This window comes from Ctenocephalides felis, unplaced genomic scaffold (assembly GCF_003426905.1).
Source record: "Ctenocephalides felis isolate EL2017-DRISC unplaced genomic scaffold, ASM342690v1 CF-g0.4_SCAFFOLD_03572, whole genome shotgun sequence".
Lineage (NCBI taxonomy): Eukaryota > Metazoa > Arthropoda > Insecta > Siphonaptera > Pulicidae > Ctenocephalides > Ctenocephalides felis.
The window spans coordinates 20,816,841-20,836,902 of NW_020539726.1; the positions used below are offsets into that span (position 1 = coordinate 20,816,841).

General features: G+C 30.0%; 1 protein-coding gene across 1 annotated transcript; it reads right to left on the minus strand.

The window, feature by feature from the left end:
• Positions 1 to 1,828: 1,828 nt before the first annotated feature.
• On the minus strand, positions 1,829 to 18,161 carry LOC113388207 (MOXD1 homolog 2-like). The gene is made up of 5 exons (XM_026625608.1): positions 18,146 to 18,161; positions 17,385 to 17,767; positions 8,825 to 9,123; positions 3,419 to 3,587; positions 1,829 to 2,263 (listed from the first exon to the last, which is right to left on the minus strand). The coding sequence occupies exons 1-5, from the start codon at positions 18,159 to 18,161 to the stop codon at positions 2,000 to 2,002; spliced, it is 1,131 nt and encodes a 376-aa protein (XP_026481393.1). The 3' UTR covers positions 1,829 to 1,999.
• Between the last annotated feature and the right edge of the window lie 1,901 nt (positions 18,162 to 20,062).

Below are 20,062 nucleotides of genomic sequence, written 5' to 3' on the forward strand. Positions count from 1 at the left end.
AAAACAATATATATATTTCATATTATTTTATTGCTATAGTTTTGTATTTATAAAATATATTACACAAGATAGTTTTTTTATGATTAGGGATATCTACACTGTACAGCGTTAAATTATGTTTTTATGAATATTTCTACAATTTTATAGTATCTTATACTTAAAATATTCATTCATTCGCTTGTTAATAAATTAATTTAAATAATAGCATCGCTATCTGCGAGGTATTTATAATAATAAATTAAAAGCAATCTAATTGTCAGCATTATTTGTGACGTTTTGTGATATTTTAAATTATTAATGTGCGCTCCTATTTCAAATATTGTTCTGTTTCACATTCAGATAATAAGTTTTGGTCATTATATATATTACAAATAGGATGGTGATGAAATATAGACCGGCGACGAAATTTATATATGTATGTGTACCATTTATGAGATTCATTGGCACCAATGATATATTTCAAAATACGATATGAATGTCTCATAAATTCAGCCAAAAGCAAATCAATTGTCGCCCGTCTACACTTCTTCAAAAACTGAATGGTTACAACAATTATTTTTAATGCCATATTATAAATTGCAAATCCATTCACTTCAACTCCAAAATAAATACTTAATGTCCATTTTTTTAAAACTTTCATATACATTTTTTTCAATTTTTAGCTATTTTATATACAATCATAACACTACTACAAACTGCTCCAACAAAAAAGAACAAGTTAACAAAATCGTATTATTCTATTTTATTTACAATTAAGACATTTTTGTGCAAAATATAACTCAAAGACATATTCTGTTTCGGTTTTAATAATTCGGAGATATTTATATTTTTATATAAAAAATTAAATCAAAGGTTATTCAGTTTGATTCACAAAATGCAATATGTGTACAAAATATTAAATAAAAATCTAGGCAGTAATAAATATAGAATTCGTACAATAAGACGTTGTTGATGCCAATAAATTTTATAAAATATTTATTAAAAATTTATCATGTCAAAATTTGCGTCATATAAAACGTCTAATCATACGAATTCAAAATAATGCTTCAATTACAATATTTACTTCTATATATTTATATGGAGAAACACCGATTATAAGTTACATCTATCATATTTATGTCTATTATTTCAATATGACTAACGATTAGTGACTAAATTTTCACACAGATTTGTGAAAAATATTCTCATTTCGGTTTCATTTTATGTAAAACACATGTAGCATTTATTTGTGAATATCTATTTAATATTATACAATGTTTAACGGACGCTAGTACTATTTTGGAATGCAAATAGTGACCTATAATTAAATAGCGGTTATTTTAAATCTCATTAAAAGCCATTAAATGAAAAAACAGATTTTCTATTTCTTGGCTAAAATAGTTGATAATTAACTACAACATAACCATATTTTGTCAATCACGTGTTAAAAAGCAAAAAGCAGTATACTTCTTTAATATATTTATAATAACTTAAAAATTGCTCTTTCGAGAGCTTTTATTCATAAAAAATAACATTTTATACAACTTACGTTTAAGGATTACATATACTTTCTTTTGTTTTGACTAGGTCAATTTTTAAACATAAAATACATATATTCGATATGTCGATAAAGGATAGTTCAATGGGTAATCAGAATAAAATAAAATCAACTCTGTATAAAATAAATTCAAGTTATTTAATTTTTTATGTCAAAGAATAAAACTATATAAAACCCCATTGAACATCTTTAATCTTGAAGACTTAGCCACACAACTGTTCTAAATAAACCAAAATCATTTTGTCATAAAAAATTATAACAAAAATTTTGATAGTGTGACAGTCCCACAAATACAAACATCAAAATCCTCATGCACACATACAAACTTGCGTTTTCAAAAATTCTATCTATACATTCAATATTATTCAAAAATTATCTACATCTATCATTACCGCACTCAATCAATCAATTATTATTTACAATATATTTTTAGCAGTTTTTTCTGTTTTATATTTACTGTAATCACAGCACCAAGAACACAGTTAACACAATTGCTGCGACATACTGCCACCTCGTTCGGACTTTGTCCGAAGAACTGAGACCCAAAGTTTCCCCTTGTTGGCCAGCACTGCTCCTTGAGACTTTACTCCTGGCTGCTCCTTCTATGTGGTTATCGTCCAGGAGGACGGCAGCTCCTGGTATGCTGGAGGTGACTCTCCCGCAGGAATCAGGAGCGATGTAAGGCCGAGTGATGTTGGGGTAGTGGGACTCTAAATTCTCAGTACCCTGGAAGAGATAGATAAATGATTTTGTTAGATAAAATTGGAAAAATCTGGACTTATAGCTTAACAGTACTCTAAACTTCATTTTGAAAACAAATGTTCAAAAGACGTTTTGCGGAAGGTTGTTTCATTCAACTACTTAAACTAAGTATTAACAAGCGCAATGATACTTTAGCCATTTACAATACAAATTGGTGATTTATGTTAATATTACATATATTTATGTCTTTGAAAGGTTGCCAAGTGCTGAAAATATATGTCAAAAAAATCATAATTAGTGACACTTATGTTAGAATCTTGCTAAAAAAATATCTAAGATAATATTACTAAAACGTATGGTTTTATAAAACATTTCTCTTGTTACCGAAACTTCAATAGTTTAATAAAAGTAAAAGAAAGTTTTATTATAAACATAAAATATTATATAATTCTTCTATATGACAAACCAAGAAGCAAAAATAATAAATAATATAACAGTAATACCAAACGGTTCATCAACTCTGACATTTCCAAAAGATAAACACAGTGTGCAATTAAGGAATTAATTGAACATATTTTAAAGCTAATGAAAATGCAACAAACGTATAAAATTTATTTTATTGCTTGCTTTTATTGCAATTACCTCCGCTTTTTGTTATTCGTTCAAAACATGCAATTAAACATTTTTATAAACGGTGCAAACTCAAATATAAAATAATGAGCATCAGTTTAAAAGATATCAAATTAGTTTTGAATGCTTGGCAGGTGATTAAGATCAACTTTGGGATCATTGTTATTTCTTTGGTTAACGATACACGAAAACTTTAATTAATTATGAAGAAACAACTAAATGAAATGATCATATATTCAATAATAAATGAGACGCATCAAAAACCAAAATTAAGAATTTAATCAGATCTTCTTAAATTAGTTTTTGTTAATCATAATTAATATAATAAATAAAATAAAAGAACTTCAGCTTTAAATAATTCATTGAAATAAAAGTTTATTGAAGGAAAATGGAAAAAACTGCTCCTGATTAACTGCAGCGATTATTAAATACATGACCATGAAGATCTCCATTATCAAATACTGTGTCTATATATTTCCACATCCAATATAAGGTCATGAAGATAAACTACAAAACTGATCTTTTTAATATATAATTATTGTTACTAACCGGTAATAAAGATGGCTTTGATGTCCAACAGAGAGGTTTAAAGGATCCTCTTCTGGTCGCTTCTTGGAAACTGTCAAGTTGATTTTCCCAATCGTAAGACACCAGCCGAGATTCCAAAGTCATTCCAGCCAATTCAGGAGGACGAGCAATTCTTATTGGATTGGATCCACTGTAAAAGAGAAAAAAAATAAATTATTAAAATATAAAGTTTTGCATTTTTATATAGCATAGTAATTGTATTAGATTAGAACATTAGAACAACAATTGGACCATTTACCACTATACCAAATACGTCTATTAGGTTTCTTTGAGTATCACAGCATCAGCTTCATCAATTTTCTACATCCAACAACAATTTGCATATCGATGTCCCAAAAATAGCTTTTCGCAAAATATTTCCATATCATATATCGTTAATTAAAGTTTCATATATCCAATTCGGCGTTCGTTATTGAAATTCGCAATGTATGGATTAATTGCTATTTGCTCAGTAATCATGACATAAACCGATCAATGTGCTTGTATGAGAGTTTGAAGGCTATAACATGGATAGGTATTTCACCCTCTGGCAAATTCTAAATCTAATTTAGATTAGTGTTATAATGTGACGTGTTTACGCAAACATTATTCGGAACGTGGTGCGTGCGAAAATTGTGATTTCGGATCTGATATGGATGGCTAAATACCACGACATTTGACAACAACGGAGCTATTTTCGTCGAGGAAATGTTAATTCATAAATTTAAATAATTCATTAATAATATTAAGTGACTTATGTTAGAACGAAACCTTTAGTTGTTGAGGTACCGTCTAAGTTACTCAATAAGTTTTGTTACGTCTTTACTCATCACATCTCATAAATTTACTTGAGATGAAATATATAAGCTAAATTACTTTTATTTTATGAGTTAAATATTTAATGTTAATAACTTATTTTTATAAATTATCATTTCAGTTCATATCGAACCCTTTTATTATGCACAGAATAAAGTAAGCAAACAATATGATTTTGTTATTCATACATACTATTGTTTTTGTTGGATACAAAAAGTTTATTTTCGTAAGTCGAAGCAATTATTCTTTTGTAATCGATACTTTCAACTTTAGTAACAATATTTTCATGATTTAAAAAATATCTGAGAATTATTTACGAAATTCATGTAAGTATAAAGTAGTTGCAATTGCAAATTTCTATCAAATAAATATAAAATTTTAAATCGATGAAGTTTGCCGTAACTTAGTTCAACATAGTATACACAAAATTGATTTGCACCTGATGTCTTTCAAATAGAACAATCAAAATCAAATTATGATCACTGATAATTTAAAAATCGTAATCATATCATCAGTTTCTACGTTGCTACAATTCTTTATCTTGAATCGAATACGTCTCTAAGACGCTTTTCGGAATCATGCATCATTAAAATACACAAAAATAGTATGAACAAGTGGAATGATAATACCACTTTGCTTTGTGAAAATTACCTTTGTGTAAAATATTAAGAAATATTTAAAAAATCATTAGGTTAAAAAACATGGATTATTTGATAACAAAGTTGAGTAAAACATAAAGTAATTTCAGAATATTTAATTTGAATGACAAGAATCGTACTTTGTGAATAATTTGATTAGTGCATAACTAGTTTGGTAATACTTTTTGAAAATACTTTATTAAATGTTTAGGTGAGTATATTTAATATCACCCTTTTTAATTGTATTTACTTTTGAAAGCTGTACTTTTTACTCTTAAGTTATTCTAATTATTTTTCATTAATAGCAATCACCTGAGATTAATATAAAATAATATTTTTTAAACTTCTACAATTTCTACTCTACTGTATTGCACCAAAAAAATTGGCACACATACCTCAACATCAAGAATAAGAAAAAAACACACACAAAGACCAATGTTTTAATTAGACTTGCGAACTCTTGAAAAATGAAGAGCGTATAGCAATAATTAGAAAAAGTTATAACTTTAAAAAGAGAATTATAGCATTCTAGATCCTTCCCCCATAAATGTCTAAGGGCGGTATCATGAAGTCCGAAGGTAAAAGATAGCCGGAGGTTTCAGTCGGTATGATTCTTTATACAATAACACCTTTTCACTAAAAAAATATTTTATCAAAAAAAGTGATTTTATAAATATCTTTTCAGACGAAGAAACAAATTTTGTAATTCAAAACGACATAATTTAAAGAAATTTTGTTATTTTATAAATATATATATATATATATATATATATATATATATATATATATACAAGTACTTCATGAGATTGTATCCTTACTATACACTCCACCTACGAAAATTATTATCATTCACAGAATGAGAATGAAATTCTCTCGCCCTAAGTCGGTAGAATGGAAACAGGAAAATTAACTCGGCCGACACTTCCGTCAGAAAAGTCGCCCCGGTCAAACTCTTGGGGTCAAAGTGTGCCGTTCCGCCCCGAAGAATGAAAATGTACGGAAGAGCGAACTAGATAATTGTATGGTGTTACCCGATGCAACCATGTATGACAACGTACGTGTGCTCATGCGAGCATCGCTTGTTATTGATATCATTTAAAAAAAAACAACGACATGACTGATTGTAAATTGTTTTTTTTTTTCAATTTATTTCTAATAATTAATAAAGAGAAAGTTATAAATAAACGCAATGACCTTAGTTTGCTGTGCGATATAAGCATCTGCTTTTTAGATTGTATTTCGATGGTACTTTAACGTAATTTCTCAGAAGCTCAGAAAAGAAAAATTAGATTTTTTTTTGAAAATTTTGATTTTTTCTTAACATTCTTGAATTTTTTAAATCATTTAAAGAATTTGAATATTAAATTAAAAATGGATAATGTTAATATTTTTAAGAACTTTTGTTAAAACTTGGAAGTATTTTGAAAACTGTTGTTTTAAACAACAAAATTTTAAAACTTTCCTAAAACTTCCCGCACCGTAATTTTTCAGAAGCTCAGAAAAAAAAAATTAGATTTTTTTGATATTTTTTTTTAACATTCTTAAAAATTTTGAAAACATTTAAAGAATTTGAATATTAAATTAAAATTGGATTATACTAATATTTTTTAAAAACTTAGGCCTTTCGTTGGGAATATTATGAAAACTGTTGTTTCATTTCGAAAATTTTGAAATTTCTTGAAAGTTATTGATACCCGTTCATGCCGGTTGATCCAAACTGTACAAAATATCTAATTTTCGACCTCCAAATGGCATTTTTTAGGGTAAGACATAGAAATCGAAAAAAATCTAAAATGAAAATTTTTCCGTTTCAAAATTTTCTGAACATTTTGGCATACCTTAGAAAAAATTGAAGCATGTGTGTGTATGTATGTATGCATATATATGTTTTAAGGCAAATTTTTTGAACTTCCAGTACAGTAATTTCTCAGAAGCTCACAAAAGAAAAATTAGATTTTCTTGAGAATTTTTAATTTTTCTGAACATTTTTAAAAGGTAAGTTATAGAAATCGCAAATAAATCGAATTTCTTAACATTTTGGCATACCTTAGAAAAAATGAACGTATGCGTGTATATGTATGTATGTGCGGATACAACTTTTCACCTATGTTTTCAAGAGCATTGATCAACCGATTTGAATTATTCAAAAAACATTCGATTCCTGTTGATAAGGAGACGTGGTGATTTTCATAAAATTTTAAAGGATTTTCAATAAATTTAATTTTCAGTACGAGAAGTACCAGCAATTTGCCTTAAGGCACGATGCCATGCCTCCTAGTTTCGATTGTATTTCAAAACTTAAAGCAAAAAATATGTGCCGAAAACACCACAATTAGTTTCACACGTGTTAGAATTGCGTTAATTGAGTCATTCCACCACAATTTGATATAATGACTGGAAACACTCAATTTTCGTTTGGCCCTTTAATAATTTATCATAGACCCAGCGGTAGTTATTTAATTCTTCCATAAAACTACCTGTAATATTCACACAAAATGTACAATGTCTAAAAACTTTGACAGGTATATTATTTGCCGTGACCACCCGCCTGGAAAGGACCACCCTTGCACAAAAATAATAATGGATACAGATAACATCATGTAGTTTTGTTAGAAACAAGTGGTAGAAATTTACGAAACGGATACTTTTGCAGAAAGAAAATCGATAAATAATTATGATGTAATGTGTATTCGACACCAAAATAAAGGAAACTATTATTAGTGTTTGTAGATAATTTATATTATCTAAAGCATTAGCAAAAAAGTTTGTCTATCTGATGTGGTGTGACAAGATATTACCAATATAACACATGTAAAATATAAATACTAATAAAGAATTACTAAATACTGACAAACACAATAAACAATTTAAGTGAATATAAATTTGGACAGCCACATTTCTCATAATAATTAAAATAATGTGCAAATGTGAAATAAACATATCCTATAATATAATATTCATAATTTCTTGGATACGAATTTTGCTACAAGCATATTATGCGTAATTTTATTAGGTCTATTCACAGATTTCATTCTTAAAAATTTATTTTATTGAATGTGCTTTAAAATGATAGTATAATGTATATAACAATAATTTTAAATAGATTGAAAACCACTAACACAGGAACTACCAAATTATATGATGTGTATCATCATTCGCTGCTTTTTGCTATCTAAATCATGATTTTTCCCTCTTTATTTTTTTATTATAATCCCTGCATTTAAAATAAAATAAAATATTATATTCGCACTAAAAATTATACCCGATACGTGCTAGGTATTTGCTTTGCTTGAATACGAGGCATTTATGATTTTACGTTAGAGCTTTTAGATTGCCATAAAGTGGATTTTTATCGCGCGAAAATCACTTTATAGCAGGTTTTGATATTTAATTTCTATTTCTATTTATATCTTAATGTACTTCCTAAAATATCCAACTTTTTTATTACCAATGCTATTTTTTCAAGGTAAAGGTAACAGTAAAACTAATCAATAATCGTTCGAGAAATTATACCTATACAGTTTTTAGATGCATTTTTAATAATCACATAAAATAAATTTGAATATTTTCAATACATGCAGCAACTAAAATCATTCTAAATATTGTAAAAAGTCATGTGGTCGCTGTGCAGTCAGGCGCTTTTCTCAGGTTGTCAAATAAAAATCTCAACCTAAAAACAGCACAAAACTCAAAAAACAATCTTAGAAAACAGGGTCTTTCTGACTCAGCTTCATAACATACGAGTGACGTTGCGTTATAAAACGCCTGAATGCACAGCAAATACATGACATTTTTACAGTATTCGGTGCGATTCAGAAGCATAATGTATGCAAGTTTAAGCAAAACATGGCCTTGCCATAACATTGGTCTGTGTGCGGCAGAATCGAACCATGTGTTTTTACTTTAATTATGAATAATTTTATTTTCTACTTACGAATGAAGTTCTTGGATCCCCAAAGAGTGCAAGACTGTTGGCAAACTCGGCAACGAATGACAAGACGTCAATTCTTTTTGTCTAGGATAATACAAGGCAAAAACTAGACAAGTTTCTTCTCTAGTTGTAAGACCTCCTAGTGTGATTGCAGCACGTTCTGAACTGTCGTAGGTGCATTCTGCGATCAAATGATCACCTGGAAGAACCCTTACAGGTGAACCAAGTCGCCTGTATTCTTGGTAGTCGAAGTCGAGGTTGCCATCTGCCGAAATCGGAGGCTGTTCAGTGCCACGACGGATCTGGAATAAGGATAAAAAATATATTGTTAAATGGGTACTATCAACGTCAAAGAACATAGTTATTTTCTATATTACCGTATCATATTATAATATTTTTTCAAAATCCTGTGGTAAAAAAATTTCTAATAATTCTCGAAAATCTATATTATATGTTAAATGTATCTTGCAATCAATAGCAATCCTAATCAGAGCTTTAATAGCATTTATTATTATATTAGATGGATATTCATTCATGTATTTTTGTTTATTTGTATAGTAATATCATCAAAGACTATATATAAATCTAAAACATTTTTCCTAAAGAATTTTTCCGTCCATAAGCCTTTATTAAAATTCAACAATGTCGTTATTTATTACGCAACAAAAAACGGCGTTATTAACTGAGTTAACAAGCTCAATGTACTTGAAAAGGTCGTATTGGGTCGAAGAAATATATACTCGTATATATATATATATATATATATATATATATATATACATATTTATATATATATACATATACTAGCTAACCCGTCAAACCCGTTGTTTTGCAACAATATGCATAAATATTTCTAGTCTAGATCGCACAGCAAATAGATAGCATTTCATAGTTTTTAGTACCAAGAAAGAAAGGTCGCGTTGCCATAACAACGCTATGTTGTCATCTATGTTACCGGAGAATTGGCTCCAATATTTTGAAATTAATTTAAAATATTTAAATTATAAATATTAGTGTCAGAATTATTAATTGTTCTGGTTGCTACTTGGAAAGTCCATTAAAAAATAAAAAAAAAATATTAGTGTCGAACCATTGGGTGAATATTTTATTCAAATGAATGATTGCAGAACTAGAAAATTTTAAACTTGTCAATCTCTGTTTATGCAGAGACATAGCAAAAACAATGTCCACAGCTTCACTCATAAACAATATTCCATAAATCATCTTTACCACCTATTGTCTACCAAAAGAAACGTTTGCTTGTTATCTGAAAACGGTACTTCCTACTGGACCACGGTTGTATTTCTCCGGTGTAAGACTAATTTTCCGAGTTCCTGGAAAACCCTGTTAGAGGTAGCTTCGCGTTGTGCACAGTGGCACGAAATCGAATTCCTTGCCGCAGGCGGAAGATTGAATTGGCGGGCGGCCGCAATCAACGAAATGGCATCGGCTTCCAGGGCACAAGACACAACTCTTGTTTTGCTGGATAGGTACCAGGTACGTTTGCCTGATATATATTCTTGCTGACTTTCAAGGAAAATTCTCTAAAGCCAGAGTATTTTCGTGTAAGCTCATTTGTGTGATAGCGGAAATGCAGTTTTTAGTTGACCTATTTGTCAAATCGCTTTTAAGCAACAGTTAACGTATCTAAGGAAAACATAAAAATATTATGGTAATACTATGTAACGAATCTATTTTCATATAAGTTTGTAGTAACGAACTGTCTAAAAAAGCTATATATATGCTGTTCGATCAGGCCTTTCACACATAAAACCTAACTTCACGTACGTGTTATCAAATAGACGTCACAAAGTTGCACTTATTATAAAATTGTTATTTGCAGTTTAGGTTTTATGTGTAAAACGTCCGATTGCACAGCAAGTATATAGCTTCTTGACAGTTTGTTACTACCAACTCATACCGTATGAATTAAAAACAAGATAGGTCCTAACACGCTACTTTGTGGTACTCCCGATATTATTGGAGAAAATAGTTCCGGGTCTATCTATCATAAAATTTCTTTTTTTTTCGGAAATTAGACACATTATCGACAGTAAGCCACAACTTATTCAACTATTTGTTTGTGATACTACTAGGTTTTTAAGACAATTTGTTACCACGAACTCATACGAATTTGTTTGCGGGTCTATCTTTCATAGCACTATCGTAACATTTCTATTTTATCCAAGAATATATCCCACAACCGATAGTTAGACATAGCTTATTCAACTATTTGTATATGATAGCACTAGGTTTTACCAATAAAATTATCTATTCTACTTTTTTATAACATAAAAAACTACACTTATGTACGCCTTAACTATTTCTAGTGAGGTAAAATGGTGAGACTGATCATATATATTTTTTATTGAAATTATTGTATTTAATATATAATTAAACGATTTATTAATATATTTTTCTTCCAAATATATCCATAAAATCCATAAAATAAACACAATAAAAATTTATCTACCTTATCCCACTAACAATTTTATTATTCTGCGATCTACTAATGTATATTATAAAAAAAATTATTATTTCAAAAGGATATAATTAACTAATCATCAAATCATTTTCTTGTTTTCTTTCTATGCATGCCCGGTCTCAAATGTTTTTATATTCCTGCATATGGTTATCAATATTAATATTTCCGCCATATATCGTGTTTTTTGCATAACATTTTTTTAATATATAAGCGCACCTTGAATGTTATCGTCGCCGGTGCTCATTTATAATTATATGCCTTTATATTCCTGTCATTATAATGCTGGCTATATATAGGCTGGTGAAATAATAATAAGGGCGCTGGAAACCGGTTTCTTAAAATATTTGTAATTTTTTTTAGTTAGGATGTACTATTGCATTTTCAATCTTTTGGCGTCAATAAAGTAAAATATGAAGGTTACTTTAAAAAGGCAAAACAAAAAAGACGACGTTTGACAAATACATGGTCTGTTCAAAAAGTACCCGGAATTACTAATAATTAAATTTCGCGGGTCTGGAGTGTCTGATTGTCAAATTTTTTTTTTATTGTGTTGGTATACATGCCCCTAAAGTATGATGAAATTTTCAGCTATATTTACTGTTTACTTTGTCTGTGGTAGTCGCTAAGGTTCGACGTGTTTTTCTGAGCTCGGCGATTTTTACAATGGAAGAATTGAAAAAGTCAAAGAATTTGTATTAAATTTTGCGTAAAAAATGAAATAAAGTGTTGCAAAGTGCAAAAATTCACCAGATATGGCTCCGTGTGACTTTTTCCTATTCCCAAAGTTGAAGAGACCCATGAAAGGACGGCGGTTTTCCTCGATTGAAGAAAATCGCCGAGAGTGCTCAAGGACATATCAAAAGTGAATATCAAGGGTGCTTCGAAAATGGAAAAAAACGCTGGCATAAGTGTATTATATCTGGGGGGGACTACTTTTAAGGGGACCACATTAATGTAGACGAATAAATAAATATTTTTTTTGAAAAAACGAAAATTACGAAAACTTTTTGAACAGACCTCGTATATTAGTTAATATTCATCAGATAATATTAAACATAGTAATTCGGATAACAAGAAAATTATAAAACACAACAATAATTAAGTGTGTTCCAATTTCAGTTATTGGGTCGATCAGGATATAGTTTGGCATGGCGTGTTTGCCCTATCAAACTATTTCTTTGATATTGTCTTTATCCCTACATTTGAGGTAAAATTCTCAGTGAGTTTTTTTATATAATTGTTTTATATCGGTATTTTGTCGGATAGTAGTGTCTTGGCTGTCAATACGCTAGTTGGTGCTAGTCGTAGTGCCTTGTTCTGTATTGTCTGTAATTTTCATAAGTTGGCCTATGTCGTCGCGTACGTATTGCGCTTAGTATATTATTGAAAACTTAAATTATTTTTTATAATTAAATCACTTCTCGTAGACTAATCTTTTAAGGTGTCGTTTATGACAATCAACTCTATCACAATGCAAAATTTTATCAAAATCCTAGAAGAGTAAATCTAAAATTTCCTTGTTAGCATTAACATTTTACTATTTGTGCTTGAGTGACTTGCAAATATCAATTGCACAACTGTACAAAAACTTGAATTATAATTTTGCCTGTTTAATTATTGACAATATTATTATTAAATTGTTAATAAAATGATAATATTAATTTTATTCTACTAATTACAACCCAGCTCACATGCTATTTATATGTTAATGGCAACACGCGTACTACGAGCGGATATAGATTTGCATCGTAATGGACAAGCAAATAGCTCATATGAAGGGAAGTTGTTATGTGCATTTAATAGATTTTTATGTGCTATTGAAACATAATTATTATTTACAAAGTATATTTTCATTATCCATTAGCAATAAAACTTGCTTTTATGCTAATTAGACTAGAACTATAAAACGGATCTACGTACGAATCCATTAAATTTAGTGTATATTGTTGTTGGTTGTTTATACAATTAATTTGCCACAATCATGAACTATTGAAATTATTTCATACGATTTAATTTGATGCAGCAATTCAGATGAAAGGCAATAAATATATTTTAGATGTATTCTCAAATATCACTATTGCTTGATATCATGCTGTCTGATGCTGCGGCAATCAAACCTGGAATCTGGAGTTGCAAGGCCAAAGCTCTCACTACTGAGTCACCATAATACCAATGAATAAATATTTTTTCCTCATAAAACTTTCGGCACATCATTCTGTTAGTTTTCCTGTGACCCCTTACAACGTCATCGCCCCAAGTGGAGCAATTCCTGGCAAAACGTACCAGTTCTCACATATTCTATAACCGGCGCAATAATTGATTGAAACCTATAATTCGATTTTTCTGCTTGTACAAATGCTCGTACGCCTATATGTACGTATGTGGAGTCGAATGTTTCTTCCTTTTATATCTGGCACATCTATATTTAAGTAAGTGCCTGGAACGAGCGCTTCAATAGGCAGGCACTAGACGTGTGCGCATTGCTGAATTATAGATGCATTTTCTGTATCGAGGAAAAGTCGATCAATTCGATGTTCTCGGAATTATGGGAAATAGAATTCCGACGTAATATAACTAGCTTGGGGAGGAATATGTCACTAATTTCGTCTATCAGGAACACAAATTTATATAATATGTATTAAAATAGGTTTAAAATTTCAAAACAGTATGAGATGCTGGGTACGGTTGTGCCACTTATTTTTGATTAGCAATATTTTTTTAATATATCAGTTATCTAGGAGAAAAGTATGTAACAATATGTAACATGACATAATTTTTTAGACAATAATCATTGTGAAATCTTTCAGTTTCTTGTATTGATATTTTCTTACCCTTTTTCCTTCGTATTTTGTCTTACAAATTGTATCTTGTTAGTTAAGTATTACAGATTTTGTCTTCTTAGTTATGATAGATTTTTAACTTCCCGTAGGGTAAGTTATTTGGTAATAAATCCAAATTACCTATTGAAAGCAAGCTACTAATATATGGAAAAATAATGAAGCCGATATGGACCTACGGTGTGGAATTATGGGGATGTGCAAGAAAAAGTGCTCACATTGATTCATTCAACGAGCTCAATCAAAATTTCTTAGGCAGGTCGTAAACGCTCCATGGTATGTCAGTAACAAATTATTCATGACGACTTGAACATACCATTTGTGAAAGATTTAATTAGCAGTACCAGTCACCGCCATTTTGAGAAGATGGAATCCCATCCCAATGAAATAGTGAAACATCTTCTTGAAGAACCCCGATCTGGGAGGCTCAAAAGAAAAGTTCCAATTGATTTGAAAATAGATCAATTGCGATAAAGACCAGACTTAGCCCTCGATATATTTCCATTCGATATATACTTCAGCTAGATTATTTGTGCACTCAATTTAGTGGCATCTATTGTAATTTTTACAAATTCAGCCAATTTATTTATGTGTATGTATGACTGTGTGTGAGTATGTATACTGTGTGAGTGAGTACAAACATAAGCACAATAGCTCATAGAATTTTGTAAATTCTGATTGCTATTAAATAAAGTATATAAAAAAAAATTCTAGCTAAAGATCTAAAGCTCACTTATATACTTCAAATTAACGTATATACATATATAAACGTCGTCGTCCAATTCATAAGCTCTTTTATTTTGTCCATAGAATAAATATAATGAAAGGTAGCGAATTTATAATAATCTATTTGAAAACATTTAATATTCCTCGAATATTTCATTGCGGTAGAGAACGTTCCAGCAATTTGCCTTAAGGCACCATAGCATACACCACTAATTCCTTTATATCACAACCGTACCCCCAAAAATTGTCATAACTGTACACAAAGCACATTTTTGAAAACAGATCATCATTATAAGATCATGGTAATGCAAGAAACTGACTTACTGCAATAATGGAAACTTGTTCGAACAAACATACTTCATACTTTTCCTTTAGACCCCATCTCAAAATCAGTAGGTTTAGCTGTTATGACGACTTTTGAAGATTGTATTTTTGCTAAATGTTCAACTCAATATTTCTCATCTCATTTTTCAAATACAGCCCTTACAGAATATAGCTAAAATATTCCGCTCTTATAGAAAATGCGCCAAGTCATGGCAAAGCCGATGGTAACATACGAAGAATATGTACGTGAGTTATGTGTTTATGCGCACGTAAGTACTAACGTTAACGTGCCTATACACAAAGAGAAGAAATACAGAATACTGAAATACAGTGCACGGAAATGGAAATAATGAAATTTTATTCGACTCTTTGGATGTTTTTATGCTCGAAGTGACGAGAAAATGGGAGGGCATGTGAATCTAATAAAGGTTAACAGCACCTACATGTCGCCAGAAGTTATTTTTAGCCATTTTGAAAGCGCTCAATGGACCGTGATTCATTCAGGATTCAGTGAAATATAATAATTTTCATAAAGTTCTAGTATTGTTAATTGAATCAAACATATTGTCAATAGAAGAGTCCCACTTTTTTTATTGAACCGAATGCAAAACCTTTACAAGATCTGCTAATTTGTGTGAAAGACTGGCAAAAACATTCAAATGGAGTTGACATAAGGAGTTGACATATTTTTCTGATTGTAGGTTCTAATCAAGTGGTCAACATTCAAATTAAACTTTCATAAAAAAGTAGATAATATAAATTACATAATTATTTAATGCTATTTGAGGTCAGGGGATACAATTGACAAATTAGATGCAAGTGTGCCTTTGTAGGAAAAACTTTCTGGAATGTGCAAATAATTAAATTAAATAAATAATGGAATTTAGCAACTTTTAAAACTGCAAAAACATAATTTTGGAATCTAAATTAAGCCCATATTTCCCACTTTCATGAATTTCTATAATTAAGCCACATTTCGTAGGCCTATAATTTTATATTCGTCAACATACTGAACTTCATGATCAAACAAAGTTTCATTTGTTGATCTTGGTTTGGAGAGAGGATAAAATCAATATAGGAATGATTTCTCAATATTTGGAACCAATCATATTTTTCTAGAATTTCATGTACTTATATAAATTCTTATGATCAGTAAATAAATTTAATTATTGGTGACCCGACGTGACATGCGACAAATAAATTTTATATTATTTATTTTTCTCTTAATCATTTTACTTCGGAAAAATGCCTCATTCTTGTCTTTTTATTCTGTACTCCATATCTAATTATTGTATTTGTATCATATTTACTTGTTAACGGGTAATCATAACTGGTAGCTTGAATCAATAAATAAACGGATAAATTTACTCGAGTTATTTAATTGTCATTAAAAATATTGATAAAGATTTTGTTAGAATTACTAACGGAAATTTAGCTATAACTGTTATTTTTTGTATAATTGCACTCGATTTGTGGATTTATCTGATTTCTCCTCACTACTAATTTTCAACACGAGCACCATACAAAGTAATATGACTTATGATAATGTGAATCATTAGTTACTACCAAGAAACGAGCAAAAACTCTAATTTTTTTATTTAACCACCGTTGATTTTGGGATAGGTAGGGGGAAGTTCCGTAACGCCGGACGGAATAGTGGCACCTAGGACCGGACACTCTATTTAACACGTATTATTTAAGCGAGAATAATTTTTTGCTGAGAGCATCAGTGTGGCCCAGCCAAAAGAGTGGATGAATAGTGACTTTTTTGCAATATCTAAGAATATTCGTCAAAGACACATATGCAGACATTCCAAAGTGTGCAGATGGCTACATATGTAATCAATGCAGGTTATTTTGAGATGTCCGGTACTAGGTGCCACTGTTTAAAAATCATATTTTTTTATAGCAAAGTTTGATTGATAGTATTAATTATTTTTTAGCTAAGATTGCGGTTTTGTTAATTTAGTTTGATTTCTAACTTTGTTATCTAACATAAATCATAATTTACTAAACATTTTGTAAAATATTTTTTGATTTATTTATAAAAAACCTTAGATGTCGGCCACATATTCACTACTAATTTTTAACACTATATAAACCAATTTGTAAATAGTTCGGGAATTCACCATTAACGGTGTTAATACATATATATGAAAATAAAAATAGTAAAAAATATTTTTTATCTCACCTGACGTAGTCGAACCCTCCTTCCAATCATATGTGTCCTCATAATAACAGCAAAAACGCTGATACCATTCTGAGGCAGCGCTCTCTTGGTACAATCGGAAACGCAATGTGCCTCGGAAATGACTGCCTTTTGCGCTGGAGGTATTATGTGCCTCCAATTAGGCTCCATTCCTACAGAAAGAACTCCGGCATCGTGTTTCCTCAAAATAGGAGTATAGTAGAGCCGAAGTCCGGAGCTGTCGACCATGGTGGCACCCGTACCAGAAATTGATGACATTTGCTCCATGGAAGAATAGAATGGGTTATTGTAGTGGGTTTCCATGAGATAGAAGCGATTAGAGGACGGATCGATGGGGTAGCCGGCTTCTTGAGGAAGGTAAAACCCTGGAAGAAAAATAAAACTAATTATTATAAAATAAAAATATTTACTTGAGGGAACACTACTATTTTGATAGTATTTTTTTTGTTATTTTAACAGCTATCAGAACCTTACGTCCTATGAGCTGTTGGGCATTTTTCTAGATGGTAACCCAATGTTAATCCATCCATATTTGATGATTTTTTGCTATTAGATTTAATCTAATAGGGCTGACTTTTTATTGGTGCAGCAATGCCGGGCAAGGGCTATTTTCACTTGAATATATATTGCTACCTATATTTCCAAGTGAAAATCGTTGTCACTCCTGTCTGACAACAGGCTGCTTGAAGTGGGTATCGAACCCGGGACCTCTGATTCAGGTCCCGTCGCTCTTAACCGCTTACCTACGGGCGAGCCCATTTTGATGGTCAATGATGGTGATTTATCAAATTTTTTATCATTTTCTCAAGTATTTCCAGTGAACTCACTACACTGAACTCTTATAATCCCATAAATATGATGATGACACGCTGTGTATAAATTTCAATTTTAATACCATAATTTAATTTAATAGGCTATTGCATAACATCATGTTCCTCATAAAACCTAACGTGAAATATTTTGTCATACTTTTGAATAGCTTTAACGAGCTCATACATTATGTAATCATATTGATTCTTTATATAACCATACTTTTATATTTATCGATTTTTGGGAGTTATTTATAATAATCTGACACACCTACGCATAATCGACTGTATATTTTAACATAAAAATAGTATGAGAATCAACATAAGAGCATAATGACTATGTTTACGGTGTGATACATTAAATATGCATAAATGTCGTGATTATTGTTCGACAGAAGTGGCCATTTATATTTTTTGATCAGAAAAAGTTTTGTAAGTGCTATATTTAACACTTAATGACAACATATTTCGTAGAATATCGAGGTTTTCAGGGTAATTGAGCAAAAAAATATATATTGGTAAATGATACATGGTTGAATATTTAAAGAGCATTTATGGAATAACTATTTTAATTATTCACTATAATTTAGGAAGTGAAAATAAATGATTTGCTTCCAACCCTAAGAAACATATCAACAAAAATTTAAAAATAGCTGAATTGCATTTATTTACTCTATCTCTTGTAACTTTTACTGACAAATTTATGTAAAATGACATACTCTACAATATTGTCTAATATTGTAAGACTCTACACCAACTCTGAATCCCAAAAATCGTCATTGAACGTCATGTATTTATCTCTTTTATGCATTTTATTTTTTCTATAATAGAATTAAAATTATTTTTTCCAACATCAATCTGAACTTAGTTCTATAAGTGGCTGTAATGGTCCTTTTTCTTTAAAAACTTCGCTTTTTAGAAGGTAAGCCAAGGGTTGGTCTATCTAAATTTGATTTAATCATTACAATTCATCTATTAACAATATATTTTGAATTTAATACAGCAGTATCGACGCAAAAAAGCTGTTCTTATTTTTTAAAAATATTATTTAGAATATATTTAGAAAATAATAATATATTTAGAAAATAAAAATTTGAAAACTCTTGAGTATATATTTTCCTGATTCTTTCCTCCGAACAACTTTGGCCTGAATAGATGTGATTTTTATTATTGCAATTTATCTAATATTTAAAATATACTATTAATTTGATGCATAAATGCCAAAATAAGAGTTGATTTCACTTGAAAATATAATAATAATGTATTTTGGAACAAAAATTTAAAAGCTCTTGCGAATATATTTTCTTGAATTTTGTTGCCTTGGATAATGTATCAAAGTAGGTAATACTTTCTTCTGAATAACCTCGCATTTTAGAAGGCAACCCAATGGTTGGCTTGTCTAATTTTGATTTGACATAAATGCCAGAAGACGGTTGTCTTCACTTGGAAACATAAAAAAAATATGAGTTTGGGAATAAAAATTTAAAAGCTCTTTCAGGTGTATTTTCTTGACTTTTGTTGCCATGGATAATGCATGAAAGTAGTTGATAAATTTTCCTAAACAACGTCGCATTTTAGAACACAACCCAACGGTTGGCCTGTCCAGATTTAATGTTTATTATTGAAATTTATCTAACCATGATCATAAACTTTTAATTTATTGCAGAAATGCTGGAAAATGGTTGTTTTTATATAGAAACATAATAATGAAGTGTTTGGGAATAAAAATTTAAAAGCTCTTTCAGGTGTATTTTTTTGACATTTGTTGCCGTGAATAATAAGTTGACAAAAGCAAAGTTTATATTTGAATGATCATCAATATCTCTGACAATACTCGAGAAAGTTTGTATT

Excerpts from the sequence above, each read along its gene's own strand:
- LOC113388207 (XM_026625608.1), bottom strand. Across the intron at positions 9,124-17,384 it reads GGAGGGTTCGACTACGTCAG|ATCCGTCGTGGCACTGAACA; the intron begins GTGAGATAAAAA and ends TCCTTATTCCAG. Across the intron at positions 3,588-8,824 it reads GGGATCCAAGAACTTCATTC|TGGATCCAATCCAATAAGAA; the intron begins GTAAGTAGAAAA and ends TCTCTTTTACAG.